The sequence below is a fragment of the Fulmarus glacialis genome, unplaced genomic scaffold (assembly GCF_000690835.1).
Source record: "Fulmarus glacialis isolate BGI_N327 unplaced genomic scaffold, ASM69083v1 scaffold8717, whole genome shotgun sequence".
NCBI classification, from domain to species: Eukaryota; Metazoa; Chordata; class Aves; order Procellariiformes; family Procellariidae; genus Fulmarus; species Fulmarus glacialis.
In genome coordinates, this window is record NW_009225062.1 from 10247 (window position 1) to 27102 (window position 16856).

General features: G+C 44.0%; 1 protein-coding gene across 1 annotated transcript in view; it reads right to left on the reverse strand.

Annotated features, from left to right (window-relative positions):
• Window positions 1-273: 273 nt before the first annotated feature.
• The window catches only part of CABLES1 (Cdk5 and Abl enzyme substrate 1), a 36056-nt gene continuing 19473 nt past the window's right edge, over window positions 274-16856 (reverse strand). Inside the window, exons 4-9 of the mRNA XM_009582356.1 lie at window positions 16321-16420; window positions 14640-14796; window positions 13762-13865; window positions 3774-3880; window positions 2629-2836; window positions 274-1061 (exon numbers count right to left, since the gene is read on the reverse strand). Of these exons, the coding sequence (XP_009580651.1) occupies window positions 921-1061; window positions 2629-2836; window positions 3774-3880; window positions 13762-13865; window positions 14640-14796; window positions 16321-16420 (817 nt within the window). The 3' untranslated portion in view covers window positions 274-920. The remainder of the gene's footprint in view (window positions 1062-2628; window positions 2837-3773; window positions 3881-13761; window positions 13866-14639; window positions 14797-16320; window positions 16421-16856) is intronic.

Sequence of the window (16856 nt, forward strand, 5' to 3'; positions counted from 1 at the left end):
AGTGCGAAGGTTAAAAATATGCATGTGGCTTAACACAAGATATTTTTAAAAAACATGACATGGATATCTCATACTAATGCTTTCATCTTTATCACAAACATGACTGAAAACTCAAGGTCAGTTGCTGATCCTTCTCGTAGTAGTAGTAGTAGTAGTAGTATGATCCTTTCAAAGGTACAATGTTGGAAAGATCAGAGAATAAAAATACCAAGTGTCCAAAAATGATCCCATTTATCACTTTTCCAGTAGTTATGTTTTTCAAGAAGTAAACACGTAAGGTCACCTTGATCTTTGCCATCGGTAACTGATACACTCGGAAACAGCTAAGCCAACCACCTGGACTGAGATCAGTTCGGTGTCGCACACGCACACACACACAGATACACACACAAACACCCCACAGGAAAAAGTGCACTTTCAATTGCTGATACAAAAATAGATTGGCACATTCTTTTTGACACAGTGAAGATATCCTCTTGAAAAGCTTTTTCACGTTAAGAAGTCCTCTTGGAAGTTGCAGCAGGTCTGTAGAAAAAGCGCTATGAGAATGCACCTCACGTGGGCTTCCAGGGTTTGTGTGATGGAGAGAGGGGTGGTCATGGAGGCTGCCCTTGAAATTTTTGCCTACTTTTGTAGCTGTAGTCCCCACAGGTAGGGTCAGTCGCCACCCAGTTTCAGCACGTTAACCATTTACCAACAGCTCAGTCTTCACCTGCTTTGAGAAAGTAACGCTACGTAAATTTGTCAAAGCTGAGAGTCTTACGTCGATGCAGTGTTTCCTATATGTTGCCGGAAAAACTGTTTTGGGGAGAGAGAGAGTGAAGTGTTAGGAGTCCGATTTTGCGTTTCCAGTAGTAACTGCGGCTCAGGAGAGCCAAGCAGGAACAGTCAAGAGCCCCTTCCCCGCAGGGCAGCCAGCGCTAGGAGTTCTGCACCAAACGTCTGTAGTGCGGCATCACTTCGTGCTCGGGAAGGTGGAGAGCAAACTCCAAGGCCACCAGCACCGGGAACTCAAAGGCGATCAGCTCTCGCCTGTTCAGCCGGAATTTCTCTTCCAGTTTCTGCAACGACAGCCGAGGAAAAAAAACCAATAAAAAAAAGTCTTTGTGAATGAGGATTTGACTTTCTAGTGCTTTCTTACAGAGGACATTATTCAAAACATGTGTGCTGCTGTCATTAAACCTCTGCCCTGCTGGACTTGCATGGCTCTAGGTTCAGAAAATGAGAGCAGGATGAACTGGATGTACTGATTCCTTACTGTGAAGGTGAACTTAAAAAGCTCAGCCAGCTATGCTATTCCACCTCCAGCAGATACGCCTTCTAACGATCATAGTGATTACCGCTGCAGGAAGAGGAAACTCCTGGCTTCATGCAAACATCGAAATCACTTGTGTAATGGAAGACATGCGTCTTGTAACTGCCCACAAACTTCCTGCGCTGCTTGAAATCATTAATTTTCCTTTCAGCATTAGACAGTGTTACAACACCCTATTGGGGAAATTATTTCTGCTACAATTAGATACATTTGATCTTAATACCTCAGAGGCAGAAGGTGTCATCTGCAACAACCGTAAGAATAGTGAGTAATAGAAACTACTATCTTCAAGGGGGATGAGATGGGTTTCATAGTTGGTTTTCTCCTGTAACATACTAAACCTCCCATCTGCTCTGCTGTTTTCACTGGATTTAGATGCTACAAGTAGGCAACCAGCTGTTCAGGGGTATTTCCCCCCCGTCATCCTCTTATGATCTCCCTGGCTTGCTACTTCTCTGCCCACTGGGTCTACTGAAAAGCTCAATGTGTCTTAAGTTGGACCAATGTTTCAGGACAGCAAGAGAGGCCAGATCTTCCCACTCTCACTGGGTTGATTTTTTTTCTGGTTATTTAGAGGGCTTTCTTACAAACTGGCTGTCGACCCAGCTCTGTGACTGTGGCAGAAGGGCATGAGGCCAGTTCTGCCCCCCAACCGAGTTTCCATGTCTCTTGAGCTGAGTGAGTTGGTTGTAGCCAAGTACCTAGCTACCTGCCCTAACTTTCTGTAGCATTAAATCAGATTGGTATCTCAGCGCTTGCAGACGGATTATGGAATAACACTCCCTTCTGTTAACTCTTTCCTATGGAGTGGCTGGAAGACCAAACACCTTACTCTACAAAAAAACAGTTGGAGTGAGGTGTTATAATGGGAACATTTCTTTACGTTTTCTTGCCCAAAAGCTTAACTTGATGAAAGAAATACTTGGTAGTCTTTTAGACTCCCTCTGAAATTAGTATCTGCATTTACCTCTCAAAGGAGAGCCCTTATTGACACTCTTGAAAACATAATTAAAAGCAAAATGAATTTCCTGAGCGTTAACTTTTGACTTATATTGACAGAATGGTGGTCAGATACCTCTCAGACCTCACAGTATCTGACACCAGGGTCTTCAATCACATCAAACGAGCTTCCCACGCCTCTACAGTGACATTGATCACTACTACTGCCACATAAATGTATAACAAAAAAAGGTATTTAGCTGGCTGCACAGCTGGAAACCTAGAGGAGAGTGTGACGACTGACAAGCAGGCTTGTGCAGACCACACGCTGGCACTTCACGTAGAAGGAACACTGGAAACCTATGGATACGTACATCTATAAGATGCTTGACTTCATGTTTTCTGAGGTCACTGCCAATTTTGGCTGCTAAAAGAACACAGGCTCCAGCACAAAGCTTTCTATTCTGCTTGTTCAGCTTCCCCTTGAGAGCGAGCTTCTCAAAGTAGACAAAGGCCATGGCCACTGTGGGCTCTTCAAAACCACATTCTTCTTGAGCAAGCTTGCGCATTTCTCTCTTCAAGCTGAGTAAAGAGACCAGACAAGTATGCCGTGAACTGCGTTTTAAAGCATTTCTCATTCCACCCTAAGAGTCATCCTTTCAGAGATTCCTGCTTAGTCAAATGGAGGGGAAAAGGAAAACCTAATTTACTGGGCAGATATCTTTATGCTCTGTTTGGGGACACATTTCACAGCACATTTTGACCTCACCCTTCCCCCTCACTGCCCCCAATAGATAGTTGCGTCAAACTATAAAAGCAACTGAAAAGCTTTGACATTTTTAGTAACAATATTAAATCAGAGTTCTTAAGCTGCATACAATTTATTTAGTAACAACAGCTTGATTGCTTGTGCTCTATATGCAGCTTTGCTGCTGGTTATGGTTGGTCAAATCCAAACCAACAGTCTTTCCATGTACTGCAGTATTGTCTGGTTACAGAGCAACACGATTCAGTACCCTTCTGGCCACTTCAGTCAAATGAAATTATCATTACTTCAGTGAAGCAGTAGGTCTAGCCTGCTACACTGGAAACAGTGATGAAATACTACAACTTCAGCTGCAAAGCTGACCACTTGTTTTGCTTCTGGCTGTGCTCTCTGGACAACGCACAGAAGTCAGCATTTCTCTTTCCTCAGTCTCTTTTTAAGCCAAGTGCCATGAGCTTAGAGACTCTGTTATGTTATTTTTCTGGATATTTTAGTATTAGGGCATGCCCAGCTCGCATCGTCATCCCATTAGATGCCGCGTTTGACACCTGACCGGTGCATGTTTATACGTTCCCCTATCTTGTTTACTCAGCCCACTAATCAAAGCAATCACGTGACTTATTCTGCACCTCTGCCGGTCACTGCTCCTGGAAGATCAACCAGTGCTGTGCTTCCCCTCATGTACAGCAGCAATTGCACTGAAATGTGAGACAGCTGCATCACGCTGCAGCCTTACCAAGCTTTGCAACATACCTTCTTATTTTACTGAGGGTTAACTTGATGTGAGGGAACTTCTCCTTAAAGGTCTCATTCATGTCCTTCTTGAGATCTGATGGCTTCACGTAGTCTATGACTGTAGTCTGTTACACGTGGTCAAGAGAGAATTGCTCTTTTAGTTTGTAACAAACAAGATCACTCAATTCCCAAAAGCAAGGAATACATTACAAGTGCCAATCGGTTCCAATGTCTTCACTAGAGGGGAAAATTAAGTCTGAATTAAGGCAACAATTTGTTTGTGACTTCTCTGTCAGAACAAGCGACCTGAAATCTGAGACGACGGGTCAGCACAAGCCCAGAACAATACATACCTTATTAGCACCCTCCAAGTATCGCTAAGAGTGAGTTTAAGCTAAATGTGGGTGGATAAAACCTAGCTCAGAAGTCTTGTTAAACAAAAAAAATCATCATAATAACTGATTTATGACCAGATTTTGTGTGCATATCTCCATACGGTTCTGAGACATATTGTGAGTTTCTCTCAAATTGATTCTTCAGAGGAACCACTGGTACAAATTCTTGACTGCCATAGTGTACGTTTGTGATAAAATAGGTAATTAGCCTATAAGGCAGGTCATTCAGTAGAGTGCAAGATAGTAATGCTGTCGTAAGTTAGGCAATAAGTGGACAAAAATGTTGAGTTAGGACAACATTCAAAGTGTACAGTTTATTTCCTTTACGTTGAGCTTGCTATTCCTTTTTGTCACAACCTAAAGAATTTCCTCAAGTAGCAGAGGGTCCTCCCAGCCAGTACTGCAATGCCAGCGCTCGCATCTATGGGTGTGCAGCACTTCTCTCGTTCCTTCAGTCTTCATTCAGGAAGCATTTTACCCAAATCCTCTGTCACCACACACGTGGCCAAAATCTATCAGCTGGACAACAAACCAACCTTCATTTTGGGCATGTGCCAGTTCCCTTCCTGGCTTTGGCTGTTCTGCCCCTCGGACAGAAGGAGAGAGGAGCCCCAGCTTAGGCAGCCAGGGGACAACCTGAATCCCAGGCACCCAGCTCCCGGCCAGCTTCAAGCACGGACAGTGGGAGAGCAGCAGTCTGCAGTGCATTCTCCTGCCAGTAAAATAATTTTTCCCTTCTAATTTCTGTTTATGATTAACCTATATTATGGCAAAGGGCTGTTAACGCTAAACAAGACGACGTGGAAAGAGGCAAGCAAAACACTTGTATGTTATGCCTTGCTGAAGACGGAGCCTTGCTGTATTATATCCTCATGGGAATCTACATCAGCCAAAAAGACTGACTGCATATGCTTGCAGGTTTTTTCAGTAATTAAAATAGTATATGGAAGGGCTGGGGGAGGAGAAAGTGTAATGGCTCTAGAGAGCAATTGGACAACTCTTTTTATCCGATCATGTTCTTGTCTGGACCTGAAATGAGCAAGAAGGGGATTAAAACACACCTAACTTTTCCTGCACTTTATTTAGGAGATATGGTACTGAAATAACGGATGATTACAGGAATTTAAAAGAAAGCAGAACATGTGTTTCCCCTGAATAGCACACAGCAATATTTGAGGTAAACATACTGTAATAGAGAGGAAAAAAACAACTTCTTGCCACGGGGTCATAGACACGTCTTAAAATGTGGGCCATTCTGCTATCATCTGATTTGCAGTGTGAGAAGCATCATCTGTCCAGATAAATTACTCCCCACTACATCCTGGCAGGTAATTCTGCTGGGCAGGTCACGCACAACAGTTGCCTGACATTTTCCTAAGTATAAATGCTTGTAAGCCCCCTCCAACACAGTTACGTGCTAGGCACCGGTCCAAATTTTGCTCAATAAAGGGGGATAGTTTATAAAGGAAATTCAGTCCTGTTACGGAAAGCTGCCAGTTCTAAGAAATCATTAAAAAGGAGAAAGCCACATCAACCCTCTTCAGCCACCCTGCTGCCCTGCATGCGTATGGATGAGCTCCAGCGCAGGTCCGGGCAGACGCTGCAGTGCCATTGAGGTTAAAAATTCATACGCTGTCTTGATGCTGAGGCAGGCAACGCGCTACCACACCTGAATAAAAGGAAGAGAAGACAAGACAGGGAGGAGAAACCTTGCCCTACCGCAGGTTGGAGAGAAAGGCTTCAACTGAACGTGTGGGTCTGCCTGGTTTTACTCTTGCTGAGGTGGGAAGGATGTACGCATGCACCCGTGCAGCCACGGCTCTTCGTCACAGACAGCTTCTCACGTGCTTCATCTCACCTGGCAGGGCTCAGCCCTCCGAAGCAGAAGAATGAAGATTTTTACCAATTACTCCTCTCCTTTCTTTCCCTGGGACATCGCTGCCTGCCTGCCTACTCCTTGGTTTTGTTGCCAGAGGATCATCAGCAAGTTGGGTGCTTCTGACACACAGATACGCTGGGAGTTTTATGTGTTATTAAGAGGGTTCCTCTTAGTACTGCTATAAGAGGACTATTGAAACAAGCCACATAACGTAATTTAGACCAGTGCCATCTGCTACTCAAAGTACAGAAGCATCAGTCCATGTTGCTCCTACTTACAGAGTCAAGAGACGCTAAGCACATAAAGGTTACCCGCTATTAAATCCAAAGATGATTTTAGTCACTACCAGCATTTTTTGGTTGTCTTGGGCAATCCTAGAAAGACTGAGCTCAGTGCTACTGTGCAAAGCTACATGACACCTTATTTTGTGCTTCACTGCAAACCTAACTGCCTGCTGTTTGCTCTCCATTACCACGGAGCTCCTTAGTTTTATCTTAATTATCTCCCTCAAAGTGATCATGGTTTTTCTGGCAGACTTGCATTTGGCTCTCTCCGGGTAATCACCTTCCCTCGCACAGAGGAGGATGCAATCACGCACGAACCTCGCCTGCACAACAGAAACCCGACCATCCTCTGGACTCAGCTGCACAGAAATTACACCGGACAGCAAGTTTCAGTTGCTTTCACCTCTAACAGTAGGTGCTGGTGTGACCCCAGCTTTGGGGGGGACTGCGCAGAGGGGGAGTGAGCCCTGGGCTCTGCCACACAGCAGGAGCAGCCCCTTGGGGTGCACCTTTCCCCACGGCCGCTCTGCAGGCACCGTCTGTTTTACCTGGGACTCCTCCAGCCCGTGGGAGATTTGCCAGAATTCAGATAAATTCTCTTTAGAAGGAGAAAAGCTCTTTTTTCAAATTTTATTTAAAGCAAAGCACTCAGAGGCTTTAGAATAAGCAGGCAGCTTAAAACTGAAAATGGTAAGGAGGTACGGCTATTTTTAAACAGAGAGGTTTGTCAATTTTGTCCTGTTGATAAGAATCTCCCCCCCGCAACTCCGTATACTGCTGCTTCCTGCAAGACAACAGTCTCTACGATATAAATCACAATAATGAAATCCAGATGAAAGCTGGTGTGTGCTGGTTTTGATTCATGTAACAGGATAACGGCAGCATGTTTGAACACACTGGCTCTAAGGCAGCTGTCTCATCTTGTCAGTGCCATGCTGGAGAGCTCAGCTAACTGCCCTTATTCTCAAGAAAAGGAATTGTGTAACTTCTTTTTTTTTTTCCCTTGATTTTTCTTTTCGTAGCTGTTGCAGAAGCCCAACTTTGAGCAGTGGGATGCTGTTTGCCCAGCTGGTGCCTATAGAAATGCACGCATGTGGGACCCTGCCCACCAGAGAGGCAGGCAGCAAAAAAAAAAAAGAGTATCTGTTGACAGATAATTTAAAAGCAATGCTGAATTAGTGCCTGTTGAGTGACCAAATCAGTCACTCTTCTGTTTCTCACCAGGCACCCAAGCACCCCTCTCGCTGTCACGCTGTGGCTGGGGCACAGCACCCATGAGGCTACACAGAAATCCCAGTCCCCGACCCCGCTCCTGCCCAGGGCACCTCCCGCACCCCGTGAACGGCTCAGCACCGAGCAGCCACCCTCCGCCGCTGCCCCTGCCCACGAGGGACGGAGTGGAGGAAACCTCTGGGGTGGCCCAGTGACCCACAAGGACTGGCTGGGATCTGACCTAACGTCACCCTTCGCTGCCTGCTCTCTGCTCAGCGTTTACGCTTCTCTTCTCTGTTTTAGGCCATGTCGTTGCGCTTGAGCTGCCTGCAAGTCCCAAATGAAGCCGCCACGTTGAGGAGAAGCCATGACTGTAAACGGCGTGGATTTTTGTCTGTCCAGGACAATTCTGGTATTGCCCGTGTAGGAGCACCGTTCAACACCAATGCGCCAAATTTTATGAAGGGTTTGCAAATATTTCTCTAAAAGGAGCACAGCATTTTTCTGTCCAAACGTGCTTTCTTATACATAATGTTATTCCCTACCAGGCAGGCACTCTGCACTCCCAGAGCTGTCAGACACACGAGCAAGGCTGGGAACTACCAAACTGTCTCTCTCATACTCTAATCTCGAATGTTTGTAACTTCTGTCATCCAGAAATGTCTGTCTTGTTTCTCACAGCTTATTTGCACAAAACACATTTCACTTCAGTATTCAGCAATACTCCTTCGTGAGCTCTGTTCACGTTCTCTGTATACAAATCTGTGTATGTATATTTTAGTTTGGCGATGGAAGTTGCACAAGACAAATGAAAGCCTTGATATATGGTAGCTGACAGATGCCTGGACAACATGATGAATGCTTCGGCCGAAGTCTGTACTCTGCACACTCTTTGCATGGCTGGCAGTTTTGAACTTGGAGGTTAGCTTGTGTGCTATTCACAAGCGTTTTCAAGCAGCTGCTTTCTCATAGGAAAGCTGTATATCTAGTTTCATAAATACAGGAGGAGGGAGGATGCCTGAAATGGTTGGAAAGACTGGCAAGATGAAATATTGTTGAAAATAAATCCTACTTTGGCATGCTACCAGTAAAAGATGATCTAGCCTTGGATGCCTCTATCTCTCGCTTAAGAAGGATAAAATCAGAACAAAATAGGTGAATAAAACGAAAGGTATACAATAGGGTCTCTTCAGCTGTCGTTACCGTGTACCCTCTGACAAATCTACTTCACAGAGAGTGGACAGAAGACTGATACTTTTAACAGACTTTCAGTAGGTCAATGGTAAGTCCTCAACCACAAAACAAATGAAAAGAAGTCAATGACTCTGCACTGCCTGGCTACCTTAATGCATACCATAGGTGACCAGCTATGTAGCTATAAACTGTCAGTAACCTAATGCATATACTTACGGCTGAAGATACATATATATGGGAAATCCTGCTAGAGCAGAGGCTTAAAACAGCAATGGAAAATGGGAGAGATTCCTTCTTTACAACAAAAAAAATAAACCACCCAAAAACAAGGAAAAGGAAGACTAAAAGATGATGTTTCCGTTGTTAGAAAGTTATTAATATTCAAGGACTTTAAACGGAAAGATTTAGAATTTCACAAAGCAAATAATCTCAAAACTGCCTCTTTGAATTAAAGTACATGGAAGGATGCCAGTTTATTTTATACCATTAACACACTGAAATAATTCTCAATTAATACAGTGTGTCATTGTTACAGAATATGTGTTTATTGGAGTCTCAGCCAAATATAGCATCAAACGCATAGAGCACAGGGTTGAAATATGAATATATACCACCACTGAGATCCTCCGCTCCCTGAGGCTTTTGGGTACAAGGTCAGCAGCTGATAAAAAAGCAGTCTGGAGATGCTTAATTTACAACTACGGAAACGGCTCGAAGAATAGGGTGACGGCACCGAAGGACGCTGGCTGTGGCAGAGTACTCCTGACCTTGATGCTCCTTGTGAAAGACAGAACAGGGGAGCGAGAGACCGAATGCGCTACATCATCATGCAGGGCTTTTGTTAGACTAAACGGCCAGGGCAGCAAGCAGTTCTAATTTTAAAATCACATTGGAGGACTAACATTTAATAATGCAGCCTGGCTGTGCTCGACACTAGTCCTAGCAAATGCAGGCTGACAGTCAGTCTGCTGTAAGAGCACTGCAGACTTTTGCGACATGCTTTTTTATTAGTGGTGTAGAGATGTCAATTTATTTTGACATAATTAAACCAATGCACTGAAATTTACCCAAACCAATTTCCAAGTGTATCCCTTGGGCACAGATAGATGGATATTGCAGGGATGTTACTACAGAAGGGTCACTCAAAGTCAAAATGCTACTAATCTGGGCTTTTCTTCTCTTGCTGCAAGTTTTGGCAGCGCACAGCAGCCAGCTAACATGCTCCTGTGTTTCTGTGTTACCAACAAAAGCAGGACTGCAGGGTCAGCCTCACGCCTGTTGCAGAGTCTTCTCCTTCTCCACGGAAGGAATTTGTTTCTGCTGGCAAGAATGCAGGAGGCCAGGGAGGCACTGACGAGTTTGGATGTACCCTGGTCAACGTGAGACTCGAGCACAGAAATTACTGCTCTGTCTGGTAGATAAAGTTCCCATTCTAGAGAGATTTAAGAATCTGCAAGAATTCCTGTTTTAGCAGTATCAGCCAGGAAGACATCTGTTAACCATGACATGATGTTTCCCTCCTCCCCCCACCCCCCAGCACGAAATTCTTCTACCTCTTACTGTTTATATTGCGATAGAGATTGTAGACTCTCCTGCAAGGCCAACATAAAGCAAAATAATTTCTCCAGGGTAGACTAGAATTTAAATATGACTAACACAATTAACAGAAGCCGTAGAGTTTGTGTTGGGGAAGTATTGAAGCTGCTTTTTCAGAATCATCCCCTGACAGGCTGTTTGTGGGTTTTACTTTTAGAAATGCGACAGGGAAGTGTATACCCTTTCAAGCTAGGAACTTCGCTGTAGGAAAAGACCAAACCGAAAGCACGTCTCCTTCCCCACAGCTATCTTCAAGGAGGAAGCTCAGCTACTCCTTGAAAACAGCTGAGGACTTGCAGTTAAAAATCCTCTGCAAGTCAGGACTAATTCAGCTCAGTAAAGTTAGAAGACTACAAAGTCAATGCCAGCGATGATAAACTCAGGCTCCAGAAAAATGGAGGGAATTCGAACATAGGCTTGAGTGCTAACTGCACATATTTCAGAGTAAAATCCAAGCAGGACCACACATTTTGCCTGTCCTGTGCCTCCGGATAAAGCCTGCGGTGTTTACTGATGCAGCATTCACACAGACCTCAACGGAGTTTTACCAGCGGAGAAATCCTAGCCTGCAAAGAACGAGCCGGGCTCCCAGGATTAATATCGGTGCATGTAGCCCTATTCTGCAGTCAGCGCCGCAGCCCAGCATCCAGCCTCGCTCATCCACACCACCATGTGTTCACATTCCTCTCGCACACCTTCCCCCCATTAATTGCTCTGACATCCATAAGGGGCGGGGGGAAATATCTACAAGCTTGCAGCTGCCAAGCGTTAATGCTAAATGCTGGCCAAGGAACAAAACTTTAATTACAAGCTGCAGCGCTCCGCACACAAGAAAATGTTCGGAGCTGACATCAGAGCTGCTCTCAGCTGCTCCGGCACTTGCGAGAGGCAGTAATTACAGCTATATTCCGCTCAGGACCAGGGACTGGTTTCAATCTGTGTACAGCAGCTCTACAGCTCTGCGGTCATTTGGCAGAGGTCTCTCAATACTGCGATGGCTGTGCATGGTCAGGAAAAAACCACAGGTATCTCGCTGGCCTCAGACTGCAGTTTGCATTAATTGCAGCATACACCGATTTTTATATCTGGGGAAGAAAATTACTTGAAATTACAGCCTATTATGCTCCTGTTCACACTGATGTGAACTGCAGGGAGGGGGAGTGCCAGCTGAGTCTGCAAAGTCTAATATAGACGCGAGTAAACTCTCCTACATAGCCAACATGGCACTATATTCACCAGCTTGATGCACAAGCCCTCCTTACCCACAGCCCGAGTTGCAAAATCCGATTTAACCTGCAAGCTCCCGGGACACTCTGACACTACCTTTTCTCTCTTCTTGCGGCTGAAGGAAGGACCAGCCCCTTGTGAAATCCCTCAGCCAAGCCCTGAAGAACAACTACCCACTCTTCAGTTTCTTGCAAAGCTGTGCATCTCCTGCGTGGCATCACAGCTATGCTGCTTTGACCAGGGTCAGGCAAAATCCTTGGACCTTGGACAAGAGAGCTCTTGGCACATGCCAGTTATTCTCACCAACAAAAGAAACACAGCACTTACTGTCCTTCAGCCCTTTCTTATATTAGTGCCTGCCTTCAGAGAGGGAGACGTGAGTGCTCCAGACCCTCAGGCTGAAGAAGTGACGGCTGGAAGGCAAATACAGGCAGAAAAACCCAAAATGTGAAATAAGGGATACTTCCAGACACAGCAGTAATTAACCCCTAGAGAAAATGAAAAAGCAGGGAGACCCCTGTCAATGCAGATATACTCTAGCCAAGCAATGACGCTGATTTTAACAATTGCCCTTGAAGTCCATTTTTCAACTTTAAAGCATCTAATCATACCTCTGTTACAGTGGAAATCCCCAGTCAGCTCCTTATTGCAATAAAAGTACCTCCAAATGCTGTGGTTAACCAGCATATGGAAAAGAAGGGCAACGAACACCCGCTCCTGGGCCTCGGAGACCTCCCCTGCAGGTCGCTATCCTGGCTGTCCTATTTTAACTTGCCCAACCATGTCCATCTCGGCACCAAGTTGAAAAGGGATCAAAGACGTTGGGTGATCCTAGAGGACTGAGATTTGCCGGCGCACATTCTCAGCCCGAGGAAGGTTGGAAACACAACCATGACTGCTACAGCTATGTTCACTTTGGATGCCAGTTAACAACATCTTTCTGTTTGAGGGAAGACAGCTCCCTGTCCATGACAATAACCGTATCAAAACCTAACAAATATTTTCCCACCCAGATGTAGCTGCCATAAAAGGTTGGCATTTTGTGGGTTGGTAGCCAAAACATAACTTGCCAACCCCAAAACTGGCTGAAAGTAAGCAGAGGACATGCTGGACTTTCCACTTGAAAATTTAGCACAAACACAGCCTCAGAGCTCGATTAAGCCTTTCTGTACAACAGGCAGAACACTCCTGCCAGCAAGGAGATAAGCTTCAGTCTACATGGAACCCGTAAAATCCATTTATTTTGAAGAAGAAGTACCCAAGAGCCCTATTATCAAATAAAGACCAGGGTGGGGCGCAGAAAAGAACCTACAAAGACTGTATCTTTACATACATTAGTAGTTTCTTAAATCGTATCTCTGTTCCAAGTTAAGTGAGGACATGGACAACACTTTAGACCTGTGTTTCAAATCCTATCCTATTTGTATATAGGTAAGAGTGCTAGGTTGCCACTTTGGGGGGAAAAAAAAAAGCAGCTTTTCCCTGCTAACTACTACTACTTTGGAAGTATAATTCAGACAGATACGTACTCACATGCATACAACAGCACTGCATCTTCCTACAGCCCTGCCAAAATAGCACACCAAAGTCTACAGACTTGGTGCAACCGAAAAAAGGCTACAGAAGTCTCTCACCACAGAAAACATTGAGTTAGAGCACAGATCAAGGAACAGTTATGCGTCTGTATTGTTACAGGGTTTGGATATAGTGGAAAATATACGGGCTCTGCTCGTAATTGCTGCAATTAAAGGAAGGACTATCCCATGGTGAAATAAATACCTGGGAAACAAAGGCTCTACTAGACACCGAAGTGCTGTTCCGAGGACTGAATGATAAGCATCAAAACACAATGCAGCTTCGTGACTTCAGAAAAACCCTAATGGGCATCCTCCTATTTTGTAATAGATGCCAATTAGAGGAAGTATAAATTTTCCTCTGAATGTGAGAGAATGAACACATTGTTTGAACAAGCCTTTCATCTAAAGCATTTATGAAATACAGCGGTAATAAAAGCGTTTACTTTTGTAATACCTCCACGAGTTTGTTTTTACATGTTCTGGTAAGTAACTGTCATTTAGAACAAAGCATTCCAAACAGCTGTTATTAGTAGATTAAAAATAATAATAATCTTCTTAAAATACGGCCAAATGTAACCTCAACCTTCAAAATATTGTTATCAAAATTTATCTGTGCTACACCTAATTTTGCATATCACTTACCATATATGAAGGAAATATTAAAACCCGCTTATGTTTGCCACATGGCCACTGGGGATCATCTAAAAGATTTGGGTCATATTCAACAAAGTCTCCCAGGTCGCTACCTATAAAAGAATGGTAAATATAAGAAAGGAATTCCTTACATCAAGAAACCTCTGGACTTAACAGAAGTGGCAAACGAGTTCACAGATAATGCACAAGATGATCTTCATGCAAGACTTTTGAAAGAGTCGAAAGATTTCTCTAAATCTTGAAAACTCTACTAATACAATTTGCAAAGATACACAGGACCTACAGCTTATGAATTACCTGGTAAATGTGAATTTAGGGCTTAGAGAACTGCAAAATTATATAAAGCTCCACAATGACTTTTATTTCCAGCAACAAGTTTTCATCTGTTTATGCAGATGTTTTCATTTGTTTCATTTAACGTGCCAAAATATCTTAAGCATATAGTGCTTTGGCTTATGTTTTGTGCCCGGTTTTGTAAACACAGCCTAATAAAGGTCACAAGTATGATTTACACCTTCAGCTTATGACTACTGTGTTGCCCCTGTAAATTTTCCATAGCAAAGGAAGGTAACAATGAGCCTGATGCGGGAGGAACAAACAATGCCCGTGACCGGAGGAGGCATGCCGAGTGCCATCAGGGGCTGTCAATACGACCAGCAGTCTTGTTTACTTAACTTTCCATCATCCCTAAGCCAGCTTTGCTAAACAAACAGGGCACGAGCTCTATTTCACCCCCAACATGAGACTACGTTTTGCTTAATTTAAGCAAAAAAGGGGGCTAAAACATTACATATGTCTGTCCTTCACATTAACTGCCTATCACCAGGTTATGCAAGGATATTAAAACAAGCTTCTTGAGAAGTTACCTGCATCAATGCTCCCCTGGGTGCTGTTAGCTCTTGCCAAAGAAAGGCTACGATGGCTTGCATTGCGAAATTGCGAGAAGGATGAGGTGGAGTCTATCGTGTTTCTCCGTGTTCCCAGAGCATTGGTGGGAAATAGGAACTGCGTATAAGAAACGGTCTAAAAAGAAAGTCAGAACGGACAGACAGTTACTACCAGCCCAGCTCGGCCGCAACGGGATGCCTTTGGTGCATCCCAATTGGAAGCAAGGGAAGCCAAATTAGCAAAGGATTTTCTGGATTTAATAGTTAGGCACAGATGAATAAACACCAGTCACCTACATTTGCTTCAGTGCAGCCAGTTTATCCATGCAAAAAAAGCTTTTGCAAAGGCATTAATTCTTCAACAAAACAAAACCGCAAACACACACAGACAAGCTCTAATACACTGGATTTACAAAATCCTACTCAAGGGTCAGATTTAAAAATATGTCAACTTGGTCGGGTTTTTTTAAGTGGGCCTCCTCTGTAGCAGATTTCAGCTCCCTCTTTACCGAAACAGCATCATCTGTATGGGTCCCTCAGCACAGAGCTGCCAGAGGCAAATCACTTGAACCTTGCTAAACTTAAGTACCTTCTCTGGTATTTTTCTCCTTTAGGATTTTGCCTGGCAGAGTCTTATTGGTGTTGTAAGTGAGCTCCAGTTTACAGCAATGGTTGTGGGAGATCATTTACTACCTCCCAACTTGGACTAAGTGTGAATGAATAACTTGTGACAAAATTATTTTTAGAGCGTACTGATTCTCTGCTTGTACCCTTGGAAGGGAATAGGCTACGCCTTGCTTCTCGTAGGTTTATTTTCCAAAAATAACATTATACTGAAGAAAAAAAATGAGTCTCAGACTCTAGACTGGTTTACGAGGAGGTCAGAACAGGTATCAACTAAAACATGTGAGCTTTCATTTATTTATAAGCAGACAGATTGTCCTCAGGAATTTACAGCCTGTGGTCTGGCCTGACACCTGGTTAGGTGAGCACACCATGTGTAGCAGCATTGACCTAGGGACTTTAAATCCATATACGACAGCAGGCTGGGTAAACTGAACTTTAAAAGTAAATCAGGGTTTCAGCAAAAAATGTTTTCATTTATGATTAAAATTGTTTCTCCTCTACGTATTTGTTTAAAATGGATCACTTTCCCTAAAGATTCATAATTGCTTATTCTATTCGAGTGAATGCACTCTTGGATTTTGAAATACTCATCAGATTTGTACTACTGTCTTCCTGCTCTTTGGAAAAATATTCTGTTAAGCAAAATTTATTTTATTAAATAAAATTGAGAGCGAGCAGAGTTACAAGTTACAACTCTCACCAGAAATTCTTTTCAAGTCCCTGACAATACACTCTGCAGTGATACCTCCTGCTAGAGCCAGGGGAAGGCTGCGCAATTCAGTAATGCTTTACGGACTCAGATTTGCCAGAGGCAAATTTCTTCAAGGAGACAGAGTTGTTTGCATTGACAGCTTGGGCAGCCCTCCTGAACTTCTGCTAAGCTTATTTACAGTTTGCGCATACTGTGCTTTAACTAACTACTGTGTTACACTGCATGTTATAATTTATGTTTATATTTGTGCTTGTTATTAGTTAAGCCATTTTTTCCCTTATTACATAAAAGCTAAGGGAGTAGGAACTGAAGCATCCCCACCTTCCCGTCTGCTCCAAGCTCCACACCTTCAAGACCAATTATCTCTTTCAGACACACTCCAGTAGAATGGCACTGGCGTCCACCGTCCAGCTTCATATCCCTGGGAAACAGAAACCAGAGCAGAAACAGCTCTTAGTACACACGCCTTCTTCACCTTCCACCACCCAATGCTGAAATAAGGTAGCAGCATTAATCCAAACATGCCAATGCAAAGCACAGACCAGATAACTTTTCCTACGGGCAGCACTTGTGTTGTCTAAAATACATTATAGAGAAAACCCTCACTTTGTTCCAGGTTGCACCTCATACCCCACTTACGGTTCAGAGTAAGGGTCCCCATCATTGGGTGCCTCTGACAGAACCTGGCACTGGGAAGGAACTGGAAGTCATATACACTTCAGGTGAGATCCAACAATCTAGCTTGAACACTTGACTGCCATGTATCCAGCAGATGGATGCTCCCCGCGCATGTACCCACGTCCTGCTGTCACCCACCTACGCTGTCAGAGGTAACTGCCCGTGAAAGCCTCCGGGAG